The sequence below is a fragment of the Neophocaena asiaeorientalis genome, unplaced genomic scaffold (genome assembly GCF_003031525.2).
Source record: "Neophocaena asiaeorientalis asiaeorientalis breed wild unplaced genomic scaffold, Neophocaena_asiaeorientalis_V1.1 scaffold45, whole genome shotgun sequence".
In the NCBI taxonomy this organism is placed as follows: Eukaryota; Metazoa; Chordata; class Mammalia; order Artiodactyla; family Phocoenidae; genus Neophocaena; species Neophocaena asiaeorientalis.
This window is the reverse complement of record NW_020174642.1, coordinates 12,039,237-12,057,675: the sequence shown is the minus strand read 5'-3', so window position 1 is coordinate 12,057,675 and position 18,439 is coordinate 12,039,237. Positions and strand designations below refer to the sequence as shown.

Sequence of the window (18,439 nt, the reverse complement as noted above, 5' to 3'; positions counted from 1 at the left end):
AGGGCTCCTGTGCCCCCGCGGCGACCCGGAAGCGGCCTTGGCGTCGGGCGGGAGGGAGGAGCGCTGCGGAGGCGAGGCTGACGGCGCAGCTGTTTCCCGGAAGATGGCGGGGACGGCGCTCAAGAGGCTGATGGCCGAGTACAAACGTGAGTTTAGGGCCGCGCGCCGCCCCTCGGCCCCCCGCCGGGCCCCGCGCCCCCGCCCGCACGCTTCTGGCTGCCGCCCCGACGTCCGGGTGCGGGGCGTGGACTCGGTCCGCCGCCGAGCCCGGCCCGCTTGTGCGCCGTCGGGGCGCGTTTCGTGCGGTCGCCGGCGGCCGCCCGCGACCCCGGGCGGGGAGAAGCCGGCGCGGCGCTGGTCTGGGGACCCTGGGCTCCGGCTCTGCCAGTAACCGGAGGGCTCCCCGACCCAGCCTCGCGGACGCCGGCGGGCCGGGCGGAGGGACAGCTCACCGGCCTAGTGAGAAGTTGCGGGAAGCGTCCTAGGAGGGTAATCGCGTACTCATGAGGCGGAGGCGAAAGGCCAGATGTGGGTTTTCTCTTTAACGAGGGAACAGGGTTTTTGGACAATGCCACCTGCCATTCCTCCCGGGTAGCGTTGCAAGAGCCTCCTCCGTGCTTTCTTAGCCCGCAGAATTTTCCGATGGTTTGGGGAAAGCAAAGGGAGAAGCGAGAAGCGTGTTCTCCCTTTTACAGCGGAGGCTCCCTTGGAGGAGTCGCTGTGAGAAGCCGGGGATGGATGCCGTTGTGTTTGCTGGGCGCAAGGTGGGAGGGAGCCTGCTGGGGGCTCACACCTGCCTCTGCTTGTTAGTTGTGGACCTTGACCTCGGACGTCGCCCTCTGCCTTTCCCCGTCTGTGAAGGTGGTGCTTAGCCAGGTACCTGACAGCTGGCTGTCCGCAGCGTCTGAGGACACTTTCCGAAGAAACTTGAACGTAAACTAAAATAACGAATGTCGTAAAGCTAACTGGTAAACACGCACGCAGCTGAGTTTCCTAAACCATCTTGGCGGCCCTGCGCAGGGGGAGTCAGTGTTTGGCTAGAGCAAACCACAGAGTTGCAAATGCAGGCTCGTTAAAATAAATGGTTAGATAACACTAGAAAACCATCTAGTGTTCTCTAAAGTAAGAATGTATGTTTAGAGGAGACTTTGGGGGGGCAGAGTGGGGGAACAGATGGTTCCCCCTGAACAGAGGGTTGGAGATGGGGGCCGTTGCCTCTGTCTCCTCATGGGAAACCTGGCTGGGGGTCAGATGTCTGGGAACACGTGCCATTTCCTGCCACCCTGGTCTGTGTCGCTGCATCTGTTTTCGTTTATTTGGCCCTGTTTCTAGACTGCCAGCAGGTACTGTTTTCTCATTTCTGTAGAGAAGGACTCTGTTAAACCCCTGCATGGGGAATTTAGGTGGCTGCTTCAGCCCAGTCTTTGCACTGTTGAGCTTGTATTTCCTAATATTTTCCCTTTTCTGTGCTTACAAAAAGTCCCATCCAGTATCTCAACCATGTTGTCAATTTGTAGTAATAAAACGTAAATAGCAGTTGACTTCCAAAGCTGTATCGCAGAAGTGTATCGTGTGTGTTTTTATGTGTAAATATACGACATTTTGGAGTGCGTCGCAGACAGAGCTCTACAGGTGTCTCCCTAAGACTCCCGTCCCCCGGTTACTCAGTCAGACACTGACCTGGGCACTGTGTGAAGGGACTCTGGAGATGTTGTTTACAGGTAACTAACGAGCTGACATTAAGATGGGGAGAGTGTCCTGGGTTATGGAGGTGGAACCCCATTGTCACGTGAGGCCCCCAGATGGGAGAGGAGACGGGAGAGGGGAGGCAGGAGACCCAGAGCAGGAGGAGGACCCCCTGCCGTGGCTGGGCCAGGAGCTGAGGACCACCGTGGCTTCTAGAATCTGCGAATGGCCCCGGCTGACAGCGGTGAGGGCCCTGGAGCCTCGGTCCTGCAGCCGCAGGGAGCAGGGTTCTGCCAGCCCTCTGAATGAACTTGGGGTGGCAGCCTTGTGAGGCTCTCGGCAGAGGACCAAGTGGCCTGTGCGGGGCCCAGGCGCTGACACACAGAAACCGCGAGATCATCAGTGGGTGTTGTTTTCAGCCACTGAGTTCGTGGTCATCGTCACGTCAGCCGTAGAAAATGACTCCAGTGTGTTGCTGGGGACGGGGGTTGTTGATGCGGTATCTTAGGACCGTGATAAAATCCCACTTAGTGATTCTTGTCTTTTGTGTCTTAGCATCTGGTTTGCCCTCCTACCACATTTTAAGGTGGCACATCCAGTAGAAAGGTAGGCTTCACAGAAGCAACTTCTGTGCGGAATGGGTTTAGGTAGATTTGGGTGGGGTTCAGGCCCCCTGTCTTGTATTTGGAATAGTCACAGAGCTGCAGGAACTCAGAAGTGGTAGGACCTTGGATATGATTCCATTCAGGCCCCTAATTTAAAAAATTTATAGGAAATTGAATAACAGACAAAATGATTTGCTCAGGTTCTTATAACCAGAAAAAAAGAAAGATGGGAAAAGAAACAAGGTGTCTTAAGCCGATATCTTTTCTCGATGTTTCATCTTCGTGCATCGTCTAGCCTTTTCTAGGAGTATCAGAGATGGACTTAGGTATTAGTTTGCCAGGGCTCCCGTAACAGAGTAGCACGAGCTAGGGCTTAACACAACAGAAGTGTATCCTCTCACAGCTCTGGAGGCCGGAAGTCCCAAATCAAGGTGTCGGCAGGGCCAAGCTCCCTGCAGAGGCTCTAGGAAGGATCCTTCCTTGCCTGTGCCAGCTTCTGGGCGTTGCTGGCAGCCCACGGTGCTCCTTGGCTAGTGGTAGCAGAACTCCGGTCTCTGCCCCTGTCTTCCCGTGGTCGTCTTCCCTCTTATAAAAACACCAGTCACTGGTTTAGCCTCATCCTAATCCAGCGTGATCTCGTTTTAACTTGATTACATCTGCACAGCCCCCCTTTCCAAATAAGGTTACTTTCACGGGTTCTGGGGGACACTGTTCAACCCAGTACGGTGTCTAGTAGGAACCCCGAACTTACACGTGTGGCGCCGAGCCGCTGTGCTCCTGCGCCGTTGTTGCCCCACAGCCTTACCTGTCTCAGTGGCGGCCTTATTCTTCCAGCTGTTTGGGCTCAAAACCTTAGATTGGTCTTTTGAGGACTCACTTTCTTCTGTATCCAGGTGTAACCTGTTGACCTGCCTTCAGACTTTATTCATTTGTCCGGAGTCCAGTGCTGGCTCAGGCCGCTCCCCTCCGGCCTGCGTAACTGCAGCCCAGTCCTGACGGCGGTCTGCTTCTCTCTTGCCCCGCTGGGCTCTGTTCTCAGCACAGCAAAGTCAGATCGGTCGCTCTGTCCAGAAGCCCTTGCAGGGACTTCTCATGCTGTGTGCTCCGGCCCTTCTCTCGCCTCTGACCTCACTGACGCCTGCGCCCCGGTGCGTCTCCCCAGCCCCACCTGGTGCTGCAGCAGTGCACTCCTCTTGGGGTGTGGGCCCTTCCTTGCCCTGCCCCCCTGGAGACGCCTTCTCTGAACCGCCAGACCCAGCCTGCCCTTCCCATTACTGTCATCCTTCCCAGTCATTAACCCGTTTTAGTTTTTTAAAGCGTCCTTTATTGTGAAGTATGTTACGTATGTAAAGGATATAAAAGGTGTACTTTCAGGTGAAATAGTGAAATGAACACCTGTACCTGTGGCACCAGCTTAAGAAGTAGGACGTTAACAGGAACTGAGCAGTCTGCTTTGTGCTGCTTCCCACCCCCACCAGGAGTTACCACCACCGAATTTTGTGTGACTTGTTCTTTTCTTTTTCTTTATCGGTCTGTCACTTAATATCCTCCTACACAACGTTTTATTTACTTTTGCCTGTGTCTGTACTTAGTGGAAATAGGATTGCACAGTATGTATTCTGCAGATTGAATCTTTGCTCCGCACTCCTTCTGCGATTCATTTACGTTGAAACATATAGCGGTGTTTATTTTCACTGCTGCATAGTATTTCGTTTTATGAATAAGCCACAATTTGTGCTTTACTGCTGGGCACGTAGGTTATTTCCAGCCTTTGCTTATCGTACAGATTGGTTGCTGTGGACATTTCTGGTGCCCGTGCAGTGTGGCGCAGCCCTGGAGCGCTCGCGGGTCGGCCTTATGGGTGACGCTTCCCCGTGTGCATGTTCCGCGTGCGTCGCTGTGGGTATTCACCGACACCTTGGTGTTGTGCGGGGTCTGTTTCCTCCCACCCGGTGGGTGTGATGTGGTTCCTTGTGCTTTTAGTTTGTAGATCATGACTAATGAATGAAGGTGAGCATCCTGTCATGTTTTCCCTTTGTGAAATGTCGTATCTTTTCCCAGATTTCCGTAGTGTGGTTTCTCTTTCTTACTGATTTGTAGGAGTCCTTTATAAATTCCCCATCCCTTTTTATATTCCTAATCCTTTGTTGGTTTTATGTGTTACAAGTATTTTATCCCAGTTTGTGCTTTGTGTTTTCAACTTTGTGGTGTCTTTTTTTCTAGCCACCTTTTTAAAAACAGTTTTACTGAGGTATAATTGACATACAGTAAGCCGATGTGTCTAAGCGTACATTTGATGAGTTTGGACGTGCGTGCACACACCTGTGAAGCCATCGCCACAGTCAGCATGCTGAGTAACCACCGCCCCCCAGTCTCCTCCTGCCTCTTTGTAATCTGGCTTGGCCTTCTCTCTCCTGCGCCCCCAGGTCCCAGGCAGTGACTGGTCCACCTTTGGTCACTCCTGTAGTTGTTTTGGCCTTTCTTTGGCAGAGGTCCTTCGCTCGGCCTAATCATGTTGCAGTTCATCCAGGGTGGTGCTTGGGTCAGTAGGCCCTTCGGGACCACAGCTTGCTGCTGCATTCACCTGTTGGTGGACCTCTGGATTGTTTCCAGTTCTTGGCTGTTACAAAGAAACGTGCTGTGAACGTTTGGGTTAGGGTTAGGGTTGAACCTTTCTTTCCGTGGACATGAGCGTTTGTTTCTTTTGAGTAAATTCCTGGGTCATATGTGAGCAGTGTGTTTAATTTTTAAGAAGTAGCCAGACTCTTTTCCCAAGTGGTTGTACCATTTTACATCCCCACCAGCAGTGTGTCAAGAGTTCCACTTCCTTGCTGACACTTGGTATAGTCAGTTTTAAAGTTTTTAGTCATTTCTGTTGGGTGTGTAGTGACATGTCATTGTGGTTTTAGTTTATGTTTTTATATGCCATCCATATATCTTTTCTGATAATGTGTCTTGAATCTTTTCCTCAGTTTTTTTGTTATTTTGTTGTTTTTTTTTTTTTGCGGTACGCGGGCCTCTCACTGCTGTGGCCTCTCCCGTTGCGGAGCACAGGCTCTGGACGCGCAGGCTCGGCGGCCATGGCTCACGGGCCCAGCCGCTCCGCGGCACGTGGGATCTTCCCGGACCGGGGCACGAACCCGTGTCCCCTGCATCGGCAGGCGGACTCTCAACCACTGTGCCACCAGGGGAGCCCTTTTCCTCAGTTTTTAATCGAGTTTATTCTTTCCTTATTAAGCTGTAAGAGTTCTTTATATAATGAGGTAGGGATGTTTTGTTGGATATTTTGTAAATATTTTCACTTAGACTGTAGCTTGCCTTTTAGAAAACTGTGGTAAGAAGCACATACTGTTGTCCCGTTGCCATCGGAAGTGTACCGTGCAGTGTTATGAGCTGTGTGCATGTGGCTGTGTGGCAGGGCTCTGCAGCTCCTTCACTAGGCTGGACGGAAAGGCTCTGTCCCTTGAACGACAGCTCCTGTGGTTTGCCTTGTAATTTTCATAACGTTGCCTTTAAAAGAGCAAAGGTTTGAAAATTTTCAGTGACATCCAATTGATTGACTTTTAAAACATTTCTTGCTTTCTGTGTTGCCTAACATAAGATCACTAAGGTTTTTTCTCCTATGATTTCTTTATACTCTCAACTCTTACGTTTCAGTCTGTGATCCACGTCAAGTAAAGTTTTGTATGTGGTATGAGATAAAGGTCAAGGTTTATTTGCAGATGATTTGCAGATGGCCGTCCAGTTGTTTGGGCACTGTATTGGTTTGCTTGGGCTGCTGTAACAAAGTACCACAGGCTAAGGAGCTTAAACCACAGAAATTATTTCCTTGCAGTCAGAGATCCAGTTGCAGCAGGGCTGGTCCCTCCTGAAGCCTCTCTCCTGGGCGTGTAGACAGCCACCCGCTCTGTGTGTCCTCACAGCGTCTGTCCCTCTGTCCATGTCTGTGCCCTAATCTCCTTCTTATAAGGACATCTGTTAGACTGGATTAGGGCCCACCCCGATGACCTCATTTAATTACTTCTTTTTTAAAGACCCTAGTTATACACTCTTCTGCACTTTTTGTCATTTATTATGTCCTGGAGTTCATTCTGTACTAGGACACAGAGGTGTTCAACATTCCCTTTTACAGCCGCAAAGTGTCCCATCAGTAGACGTATCATAATTTGACTGGTCCCCTATTGATAGACATTTGGGTTGTTTCCAGTTTGTTTTTTGCTATTACAGAAAGTCCTGAAATGAATAACTTTACGCATGTGTCTTTTCTTGCCGAGGGATGGATTCTGAGAAGTAGGGCTACTGGTCAAAGTTTATATTTACGTTTTATTTTGCATGATGTCTATTTTTAAAGCCACTATTTATTTAAAGCAGTGTTTTTATTAACCAATTAACATTCTCAAGGAATCAGTGGCAAAGAATGGTCATTGGAAATTTCTCTGATATTGTTAAGATTTTGTTTCTCTTTTTGAAGTTGTTTTTATCATTAAACATGAAACTATATGGTTGTGGGTGTGTGTTTTAAAAACAAAAAACAAAATAAGGAAACAATGTAATCCAGAAACAGTCCCTCCGTCTGGAGAACTCGGTTGCTGTAATTCTTTGCTGACCGGTAGATGCCGCTGTTGACCAAGGATGCAGGTGGGCAGGCTGCTGGAGGTGGCAGTTGTGACCCTGAAAGGAGGGTGTCGTGGAGGGGAGTTCCCAGGGGATCTCTGCAAAGGAGAAATAAGGCCAGCTCTTTCTGGTGTAAGCTCCTCCTCTAGGCTCCAGGTGCCCCGCTCCCTTTCCCACCGACATTCTGTCCTCCGCCCCTCTTTAGCACTTTGCAATTCATCCGCCCTAATCTGGCGCGGGGCTTTCTCTTACAGAAGATGAGAAGTGCTGGGGATGCCGTGTACACCATGGGACTGTAGTAAATAACTCTGTGTTGCGTGTTTGACAGTTGTTAAGAGAGTAGGTCTTAAGAGTTCTCAGCACGAGATCTGTGGTGGTGGACGTCAGCTAGACGCATTGTGCTGGTCATTTCACAACAGATGCAATTCTGGAATCGCTTTGCTGTGCACCGGAAATTAATATAATGTTCCGTGTCAGTTATACCTCAGCTAAAAAAAAGAGCCCACCTTCAGTGCCACCTGCCCAGCAGGCCTTTCCTGACCACCTGGCCACATCTTGCTGTCACTTCACTGTGTGCTTCACTGCGTCATCAGTATCTGAAGCACTCTGTGTTTATGTGTCTCCGTGTTCCCTGCCTGTCTTCCGCCACTAGAACTGAAGCTCACTGGAGGCAGGACCTCGTCTGTCTCATTCACCACGACACCCCCACTGCCTGGAATAGCTTTGCAGAGAGGAAGCGTAATTGATATTTGTTAGTTGATATGTGATTAGTGGTTGGCTGCTTCTGGTCATATTGGCCAAGTGTGGGTGCTCAAGCCATTGCCCTGTGGCTTGTCTAGCTCCTCAGAGCTTCAGATATCACCATGAAGCAAGCGTAAAGAGAAAAATACCACCTGGAATTGAATGATTCTGTGATTAGAATTGTAACTATAACATTATATAGGGGCTTCCCCGGTGGCGCAGTGGTTAAGAATCCGCCTGCCAATGCAGGGGACATGGGTTCGAGCCCTGGTCCAGAAGATCCCACTTGCTGCGGGGCAACTAAGCCCGAGCGCCACAGCTACTGAGCCCGCGTGCCTAGAGCCCGTGCTCTGCAACGGGCGAGGCCACCGCAATGAGAAGCCCACGCACTACAACAAAGAGTAGCCCCGCTCGCTGCCCAGCACAGCCAAAAATAAATAAACAAATACAAACAAAACAAAACAAAAAAACATTATATAGCAAAACAGAGACACATGACCAACTTTTAAACCACCAGTCAGAACAATATTTTGATGACAATGGAGAAATACTTAGATTGTCCTTTGTCTTACAAGATTTAGATTCATCGAGACTCTTCAGCAGTGGTACTGGCGAATTCTCCTCCTTACTCTTGCTTAAGCTACTATCCTTGGTCAGAGCCCATTCTCTGTCCGTTTTGGGAGAGTTGCCACATGTTACAATATAAAACTCCTTAATCACATCCAGTGACATTTCACCTGCTATTTCCCCATGTTTTCCCAGAAGTTGACACATACGGGGATTGTTGTAATTTGTTTTAAGTTGCTCTGCATATTGGTTGCTACCTAGATTCTGAAGCTAGTCTTCTAAGTCATGACATCATGACATCAGTAAAAAAAAAAAAAAAATTCTTTGACATGTCTCTTGGTGCACATGTGCACATATATCTGTGAGTTTGCACTCTGGGGAGGAATTTCTAGGTCACAGGAGGTGAGAGCAACCTCATTTTCCAAGTGGTTGTACCAGTTCACAGTCCTTCCGGCATTCTGTTTCTGTGGCTCCTCTTCTTCGTGGACACTTCATAGGGTCAGCCCTCTCAGCTGTGGCCACTGGGTGCTTCTGGTTGGGGTAGTACTCTGTGGGCTTGGTTTGCGTTTCCCCCCACTTAACGAGGTTGAACACCTTGTCTTAGGTTTATTGGCCACTTAGATGTCGTGTGTGTGTGTGTGTGTGTGTGTGTGTGTGTGTGTGTGTGTGAAGTGCCTGTTCAGGGCTTGCTTGTGCTTGATTTGGCTATATCTGTTACAGATGTCTTCTTCCTCTCCGGGGCTAAACTTTTCATTCTCTTAGAGGTGGATTTTATTTTGTTTTTTGTGTTTGTTTTTTTAGGATAATGAAGCTATTTTGGTATTATTTAAAATAAGAACAAGCTTTAAACCGTATGAAGTGGGCAGTAGGGGAGAAGCACGCCTTCCTGACAAGGGTCCTCCGAGAAGGGTCTCCTCGGGGGCAAAGGCAGCAAGGGTGGGTGGGCAGGAGGGAGTGCAGGCCTGGACGTCCGTGGTGCTTCCTCGGGGTGGGCTCTGCAGGTAGGAGAGGTGGCTCTGGGGCTTGGCAGCCCCTGGCTGGAGTGGAGGGAGCTGGCCTGGCGGTCAGTGCCAGTGACTCAGGCAGGGGTAGAGCAGGGGGTCAGCTGGGTTAAAAGAACTGTGCGTTCGAGTGTCAGGAGGAGGTGGTGGCCGGGCCTTGGCTCTCAGGACTCAAGGGGGACGTCAGGCTGCAGGAGGCCCAGGTCCGGGAGTGCCGATCCGCTCCCGTCTCTCCAGCAAGGCTCTGCGACTGTGCCCTGGGCGGGGGGTGGCCTTGCCTTGTCTTTTTTGAATGTTAAAAACAAAAATATCTTTTGAGGTCAGACTTTCTGTTTGTTTCTTGAAGTTCTTGATTTTAGTGCTGTTAATTTTATCAGTCTTTTCCTTTATGGTTTGTGCTTTTTGTTTATTAACTTTACAGTTAGTTCTGTTTAAGAAGTCTTTACACTAAGAGCATGAAGAGATTCTTCTGCATTATTCTCTAGGAGACTTATTGTTTTATATTTCATAAAAAATATTAATTTGGGGTGGTCAGTTTTATTGAGATAAAATTTACACACTATAAAATGTGTCAATTTCAAATATACCATTTTTTTTCAATTAGTTTATTTTTGGCTGCGTTGGGTCTTTGTTGCTGCGCCCGGGCTTTCTCTAGTTGCGGCGAGCAGGGGCTACTCTTCCTTGCAGTGCGTGGGCTTCTTATTGCGGTGGCTTCTCTTATTGCGGAGCACGGGCTGTAGGCGCGCGGGCTTCAGTAGTTGTGGCACATGGGCTCAGTAGTTGTGGCTCGCGGGCTCTAGAGCACAGGCTCAGTAGTTGTGGTGCACGGGCTTAGTTGCTCCACGGCATGGGCTCTTCCCGGACCAGGGCTCAAACCTGTGTCCCCCGCGTTGGCAGGTGGATTCTTAACCACTGCACCACCAGGGAAGTCCCAAGAATACCATTCTTTGAGCTTTGACACGTGTATGTTGTGTATAGTCGTCAACACAATCGTGGCAGACTGTTTCCATTGCCCTGGAAAGTTCCCTTGTAACTGGCCCCTGGGGTCTAGCAATGTTGGATTTACTTTCTATTACTATAACTTGCTTCTTTTAGAATTTGGTGTAAATAGACGCAGTGTGTAGCCTCTGTGTCAGGTTCTTTCACCCAGCCCAGTGCTTTGAGAGTCACCCTTGTTGTCACGTGTGCTGGTGGTTTGCTCCTGTCTGTTGCTACCTAGTGTTCCTGGTGTGGATGGATCACCCCTCGTTCAGTTACCGGTGGATGGATATTTGGGTTGCTTGCCCTGTGAGGCTATTGTGAGTAAAGTTGCTGGGAACACTCACATACGAGTCTGTGGGGACGTAAGTTTTAAGTTTATTTGTTTGTATTCCATTCCTATTTTCTGGTACCATCCTGTTTCAGGACCCCTGATTTATGTGTCCAGCCTGGACTACTGTTTAGGGCTCTAGTCTCACGTCCAGTTTCCTCTTTGACCGTCTGCACTTAGATGACTTACCAGCATCTTTAACTTGATGTTTTCAGAACTAGACCGTTTTCTTCCCTCTGAAACATGTTTTCTCTGGTGGCGTTTTCCAACTCAGTAGCACGCGTTCTCCCTGTGGTTCAAGTTAGATGCGCAGCTGCATCCCTGACTCTCCTGGTCCTTAGCCGCCTACAGAGTTCAGCACGCGCTGTCTGTTATGTCTGGTTGCAGCCGTGCAGCTGGTATCAAGGCTTCAGGATTTCTTTGGGCTTCGTGCTCGCTGGCTCCGCTGTAGGAGCAGTGTGTCAGGATCTACCTTAGCAGCAGGTGTTGAACACTGGGTCTGGTGCAGCTGGGGGTCAGATCCCAGAGAGGAATGCAAGCGATCTCAGGACCCTTAATGCAGTAGTACCATTCTGATGATAAACCTATTACTTATATCATTTTTATTAACTGAACGTATACACTTTGTGTTAAGAGAAATAATATACATTTCTGTTGGGGAAGGGGAAGGAGGTACTTGGCCTTGTCCACAGTCTTTAACCCCTGAGAATCAAGAATAAGAAAAGATTACAGATTTACAGCACCAAAGCAAGCAAATGAAAGTACAGTGCAAACCTCTTCTGTAAACAGCGCAGTCAATCAAGTATTTCCTGCACACCCACTTCGTGCCAGATGCTCTGCTAGGCGCCGTGAAGGGGCTCACTGACCACTAAGACAGGGCTCCTGTGTGTGCACAAAGCAGTCAAGAAAAGAAGTTTTCATTTCTCTCGGGTAGGCAGTCAGTAGTCGAGGTGCGGGGTCTCAGGGGGAGTACATGTTTAAGCTGTTTGCCAGGGGCAGCCAGAGCATTTTGCATTCCCGCTGGTGAAGCGTGAGAGACCCAGCTGCCGAACTTACCAGCGCTGGTATTAGCAAGCCTTTTAAATTTTAGCTCTTCTGTTCCAGGTGAAGATACTCTCACCGATAGGACTGTGTAGCAGTGTCTGTTAGTGGTCTTAATTTCGTCTCCCTCTGACTCACCGTGTTGAGCATCTTCTCATGTGCTCGTTTGCCTCCATGCCCTCTTCGCTGATGGGTCTGTCGCATTCTCTTGCCCTGTTTAGAAAACTTCGCTTGTCCTGCATTTCTCCTTTACGCTCCTTCAACTGCCACGCTCACAGCACTTCTGACGACAGACGCGTGGGGGTTTTCCCACGCTCGGCACTTCTGTGACCCCAGCTGGGCGTCCTACGATTGCACTCAGTTCTGACACTACCTACCTGGAGTTAGTGTGTCAGATCCCACAGCCTGAGGGCCCAGTCCCGCGAGACTGCTCCCCCTCCCCCGCCCGCTGCAAATCCAGGGTATCGCCCGTGCTTCTGACTGATCGGCTATAAACTGGAGGTTTCCAAGACCCCCTCCTCGGGGTTGGTTAACCCGCCAGAGCAGCTCACAGAACCCAGAGAAGCATTTTACTTGCGTGGTTTCCAGTGTATTGTAGAAGGGTAGAACTCGGGAACGGCTGGCTGGAGGAGAAGCCGAGGGCAGGGGTGGCGAGGAGCCCAGGTTCCCGCTCTCTGGGTGCCTCTCCCTGCCAGCCCCTCCGCGTGCTCACCGACCCCGAAGCTCCCTGACCTTATGCTAGTGGGATTGTGTGGAGGCCTCCTCACGTGGGCCTGACTCACCAGTAACTCCATCTCCAGCCCCTCTCACCCTGGAGAATGGGAGGTGGGCCTGCAGCCTCCTAACCATGGCTCGGGCAGTCCTGGGGCCGGCGGCCACCTAGGGTGGGGGACGCCCCTGTGCTCTTGTCGCTTGGGGATTCACGAGGGACTTAGGAGCTTTGCTGGGAGCTGGCGCAGAGCCCATGTGTGTACTTTCTACTAGTTCTCACGTTCCTTCTCCCCTTTTCCTTACATACTTTGATTTTTGTGTGTGGTTTGAGATAGGGAAAAGGGTTTTTTTCTCTTTTCACCTCTGTTCTTCTGTTCTTTCACCTCTTCCTGTGGGGCGACCTTCCTAGCAGTTGGAGGACCTCTCTTTGCACGGCGTGCGCTGGGCGTGCTCACTTCTGTTCCGTCGTCTGTTGAACTTTGTGCCAGTGTCTGCTGCCTCCTTACTGCAGCTTTGTGATGAGTTTTGCTAGCCCACGGCTGGTTCTCAGTTACCCTTTTTACAGAACGCCTCGGCTCTTCTGCTCGCTCACATGTTCGCGTGTGTTCACCTAGTCCGTCAGACGAGAAAACCTGGTGGGGTTTTGGCTGAGGTTGCGTTCGATCCGTAGGTTCAGTTTGAGGAGGATTGATAACTTGATAATGTTGAATTTTTAGTCTATGAACGTGATATAATCTCCATTTATTAAGGTCTCTTAAAATTTTTTGTTAATGATTTCTATTCTGTTACAGAGGTTGCACAGCTTTGAAAAGCGAATTTCTGCATGTTTCCCATTGTAATTAGTGTCTTTTTGAGACTTTTCTAAATTGCTGATCTATAGAAGCACAGTTCAGTTGTATGTATTGACCTTGTGTTCAGCAACTTTGGCAAACTCACTTTTTATTATAATGTATCTTCTGACTCCTTTGGACTTTATGTAGGTAAGCGGAGCATCTGTGAATAATGATTATTTTTTCTTTTCCGGTGTTTACGCTTTATGTTTACTTGGCAGGGAATTGTTAGTTTTGTGTCTCTTCAGAGAACTAGCTTTTGCTTTTGTTGATCTTCTGTGTGTTTCTCACTGTTTTAGTCATGTCCCGGCCCTGCACTCGGCCCAGAGGGGGTGCCCTTGCCACCTGACCCCTTGCTCCCGTGGCCGTCCTTCTTGCCGAATCCTCCTCCATCTCCCGGTGTTCTCCTTGCCAGATTTGCCAGATTTGCCCGCGGGTGTGGTTTCATTCTGTAGCCTCCCGTGTATCATACAAAGCGAGGAGGCCAGGAGTGCAAAGGACAGCTTCCGGGTTGGCAGAGCCTTAGAACAACTATTAGCCTTAAATGCTGAGGAACGCTGCTGCCGATGGTTTCTTCTGTTCCTGCTCTCGGTCTGCTGCTCTGGGGGACCTCGCACGTGAGGTGGCTCGTGGATTTTGTAGCATGGTGTCGGAGGTCGACAGCCAGCCTATACGGTGCTGATGGACTTGATAATACCAGGCTTCTGAAACCTCGGCGCGGCCCCACAGCTCTGCTTTGTGGCCTTCAGAAAGCTTTGTGCCCCCTCTCAGAATGACAGGACATCCCTTCAGTGAGGAAACAACACACCGTGTTTGATGTGTGAGCTTTAATCAAAATAACCCGCAGGAGTATTTTGGAAAGAGAGTTAACAACACCTTTTGTTTGTTTCTTCATTGTAAGTTGAAAGTGTTGACAGTTCTAAAATTCTGCTTTTTGCTGGTATAAAGAACTGTTGACACAGTCTTGACCAGAAATGTAACTGCAGCAAGTTGTTCACGGGGGACAAGCAGAATTTTAATTTTCATCTGCTAATATGTATGCCATATACTTTATAGCCTTGTATACGTTTTAATGTTTTTTGTTAAAATGCAACATAATATTCATTCTTTTTCATAATGGTTTTACTTTTTAACCTTATAGAATTAACACTGAATCCTCCGGAAGGAATTGTGGCAGGTAAGGCAGTGTGAAGTTCGCCTCTTATCATTTACTCCTGATCGCCAAAGTTTCCTTCAAAGTAAAGTTGTGAAATTTCTTCTTTTCCTGCAGGCCCCATGAATGAAGAGAATTTTTTTGAATGGGAGGCATTGATCATGTAAGTTAATCATATGTGTTGTTTGGTTTTAAGCCTTTGTTGGAAATTAGAGCCATGAATCACATCCTGCACTGAGTGATCAGAAGCGTCAATGGGGAAAAAAGGCCAAGCGCGCCTCTTTCATTGAGCTTTTCTGTGTCTGCCGATCTGAAAGCAGAAAACACGTACGTTCTTCCAAAAGAAATGAAAGTGCTTCCTTAGAACCAGTAAAAGGTTTAGTTGTAAGTGTTTATATTTGTAGAGTTTCAAAATAATGAAGTTTGTGTGTTGGGTTAGCCTCAAACGGAATGGGCTTTGGCTTCGAGGAGTCCCTGTGAGCCTGGGGCTCTGACGGTGCGGAGGGGTCCTCAGGGTGCGGGTGACGCCGCAGGCCTACTGGTGCAGCCTGGGCCCTGCCCGCCTGTGTGCCTGGATTCTTCCCCTCCCCCTCCCGCTCCCCTTCCCCTCCCAGTTCTCCAGCTCCTCTGCTGCTGCTCCTTCTCTGTGTACCTGGTCTGGCCTTGCCTTGTCCCTGACTTAGAGATCTGGCTTAGGTCTGAGGTGAGCAGTGTGGTTCCTGACCTCATTCTAGCGAGATCCTGACGGGGTTTCACATTCCACTTAACAGTGGTGTTGCTTGGAAAGAGCCAAGTGGACCCCTGATTCCAGAGTATTCTTTGGCCCTATGACCCAGGCCCCTTTTTTTCTCATCTTTCTACCTTAGATGTACAATTCTTGGCCATTCTTAGACTACTTTTAACAAAATGTGGTTAGGTAGACTTTAGGAAGTTGAAATTTATAATCCATTTCAGTAGTCTCGTTAGTAAAATGAGAAATTAGCTAGACAGTTTTCAGGTGGGGTTCGTTGGGCTGAGGCGTGCTCTAGTGGGGTGGGCCTGGAAGATGTGCGAGGGGTATGTAGTGTCAGCCTCGTCAGACTTTCTGCATTTGCCCCGTGCCTGTATCCCATTTAGTCTGAAAACGAATTGCTGCTCAGTGTTGTCTGTGGAGCTCAGGTTAATACATGAAAATTCGTGTGAAAATGAGTTTTTTTCATTAATAAACACTATCCAGAGAAAGTACAGCGCACCTAACGTTTCCTGAGCATTTGTTATACCCTAATTCCCTGGGCCTGTGATACTCATTTCTTTTCTGTGTTTAAATGTTTCTGGCATGATGATGACTTCACAGTCTGTGTTTGTATCTAATATGGTGGTGTGTCTTTCACCCCCTAAAGCACTTGCAGATTGCGTGGTGGGCCTCCTGGTCAGCGGTGTCCTTCGTTCGATGTAACAGGGCATTGCGCACTCGGGTCAGCTATAGCTTTTTATCTTTAGGGAAACAGTACGCCCCAGGGCAGCTGTCCTGGCTGGGGTGCACGGATGATTGGAAGGCCTTTGTGAGTACACAGGTCAGCGGGCCCCTGATGGTTTTTCCGTCCTTGGAAGGTGTGGCTGGTGCGCACCCACAGGAGACTACTGAGAAGCCCTTCCAGGGACACTTGAGCCTTCCAGTACGGTTTTTTTTTTAAGGGTTTATTGTTAAGAATCTGTTAGGATAAATATTACTAATTATAGATAAATAACGTAAAGTTAAGCCAGTATTTTGAAAACTTACCTTAAAAAGTAATTAGAAGTATTTTTAGGTAGAACATTTTTATGTTTGAAGAAGGCTTTTGCATTAGTATGGAATTCCCCTGCCTCAGGATGTGGTGAGTTTGTGGGTTTGGTCCTGTTCCAGATTCTTTCCCAAACGAGGCCGTTTACAAAGGTACTTACGACATCTATTAAGGAATTAACTGTCCTCCTCTTGATTTGCCTCGCTCCACTCTTCTGGCAGGCAGCTGGCTGAGTTTCACTCCTTAGAGATAGGTTTTCTCTTCTCTCATTTTATCCTTCGATTGTTTCCAGAGTTTCTTCCGTACCCCAGTGCTTCTGAAAGCCACGCTCGCCTCCGTTTCTGGGAGTCTGCTGCTGTTGCAGTAGTGCTTACCCGCGGAGCCTCAGCTATGCAATGCAGAGAACATCTTTTCAGACGTCCAGGCAACAAATGCTGAGTGCCTGTTATATTGGGGCCCTCGTCTAGGATACAGGCATGTCCTAGGTGACCCCAAATCTCCACCCTGAAAGAACAAGATTAAGGGACTAGGATGGGGAACACAACAAATTAACCAACAGGAATAAAATCAACACGGCCCGTTCTCTGATTAAAAGGAGACAGAACTCTAGTGACTCCCGGCCGAGCTTAGGGCAGGGTTTGACCTGTGACCCAGTGGGAGAGGGCTGGGGCTTCCGGTCAGTGACACTGACGGCTGCGGGCCCCTGAGCTGTGTATGGCTGGCCTGGCTTTATGGTCTTGGGCAGTCACTCTGCCTCTCTGACCTTCGCTCATTTGGATCAGTACAGAGCCTCAACACCCTTTTAGACCAGTGGCTTCACTTCCACCTCTTCCAGCTCCAGGGTCTCTGGCCAGTGCAACCTCGTTGGCCCTTGGCTGCGGCGTGGCAGCTGTGGAGGGTCCACGCGAGCTTCTGCAGGACAGGAGGAGCCCTGCCGTGCAGGACGGCGGTTTATCCTCCGTGGCTGGAAGAGGCGTGAAGCCCTCGGCGTCTTGCTGCCCCGTTTCTGTCCTGCCCCAGGTTTCTTCAAGCAGCCGCATGGTGACCTCCCTGCCTGGTCTGTGGCCGAGCCGCTGTCCCGTCTCCAGATCAGGGTCCCGAGGCTGCGGTGAGATGAGAAGGCCCTTCCCTCCCCCAACGGTTGGGGGCCCTTGGCTGACGCCATCCCCGCATCTCTGCTGGCGCACTTGGGTCCCAGCTGGTTCACACCTGCGGCGGGGAGGATTCCCCCGGCTGCGGCTCCTCCTAGGCTGTGCTTGGCTCACGCTGGGTGCCCAGGCCACGGTCACGGCCCCGCCCTCTACACCAGGCTTTCTTCTTTACAGAAGCCTGGCTCCTGTCAGGATTGTGCCTGCTCAGATAAACCTGAGATATTACAATAGATGTTCATAATTTGCACTGTATGTTCTCTGACCCAGCGGTTCCCACGCTGGGAATGTCTTCATCAGACATTCTGTTAGGAAAACCTCTGCGTAAGGAAGTGTATTACAGCATTCACTGCAATCATAAAAGAAAGTGGAAACATCGTTGTTCAGTGTAAGTTACGGACATCCAATCAGCAGGATGCCGGCAGCACTGCCATGGTTCACGCAGTTCACGCAGACGCTGAGCGACGGGTCTAGACCAGTGTTGTCACGAGGTGTGGCCTCGCCCCCAGGGACTTCGGGCAGTGTCTGGAGACATTGTGGCTGTCACACCGGGTAGCAGGGGGAGATCTCTACTGGCCCCGGGTGGGAGAGCGCTGAGCGCCCCGCCGTGCCCAGGACGCCCGAGGTGGCAGTGGTGCTGAGGCCCAGAGACCCTGGTGTGGCCGGGTGCATTCAATAGCTTTATTGAGATAGAAGTTAACATGCAGAGTTTCACCTGTATTAAGTGCACAAGTCAATGATTTTTAGTAAACTAAACTTACAGAGTTTTGCGGTCATCACACTTCACTTTTAGAGCATTTCCAAACACGTACTCACACCCCTGTGCACTGAGTCCCCGCTCCCCCTCCGCCGCGGGCACCTCTCATCTGCTCTCCGACTCTGTTGATTTGCCTGTTCTGGACTTCTGGTGCAGGTGGGCTCACACGATGCGGCATCTTCGGTGTCTGGCTCCTTTCGCTGGGCAGCCCGTGGGAGCGGCCCCTTCCCGTCGCCACTGAGCTGTGTCCACCGTGAATGGACCCGCTCGCCCATCGACGGGCATTTGGCGGCTTCCCTCTTCGGCTGTTGTGACGGTGCGGCTGCGAGCACGGGGCCTAAGTCTGTGCGCATCCTCGGCTGGACGCGCGGGAGTGGGCCTCCTGGCGTGTAGTGTCACCGTTTTACACTCCCACCCGCAGTGCTGAGTTCTCGGCTCTCCACTTCCTCACCCTCTTGGTGGTGTCTGATGCCAGCTGTCCTGCTGGGTGTGAGGTGGGTCTCATTGTGGGTTTGG

General features: G+C 50.0%; 1 protein-coding gene across 3 annotated transcripts in view; it reads left to right on the top strand.

The window, feature by feature from the left end:
- Positions 1-53: 53 nt before the first annotated feature.
- The window catches only part of UBE2G2 (ubiquitin conjugating enzyme E2 G2), a 29,858-nt gene continuing 11,472 nt past the window's right edge, over positions 54-18,439 (top strand). For 2 of the 3 annotated variants that reach the window (XM_024758212.1, XM_024758214.1), the window contains exons 1-3: positions 54-146; positions 14,247-14,282; positions 14,376-14,421. In XM_024758212.1, the coding sequence (XP_024613980.1) occupies positions 104-146; positions 14,247-14,282; positions 14,376-14,421 (125 nt within the window). In that variant the 5' untranslated portion in view covers positions 54-103. The remainder of the gene's footprint in view (positions 147-14,246; positions 14,283-14,375; positions 14,422-18,439) is intronic. The other variant, XM_024758213.1, reaches the window with a different exon arrangement.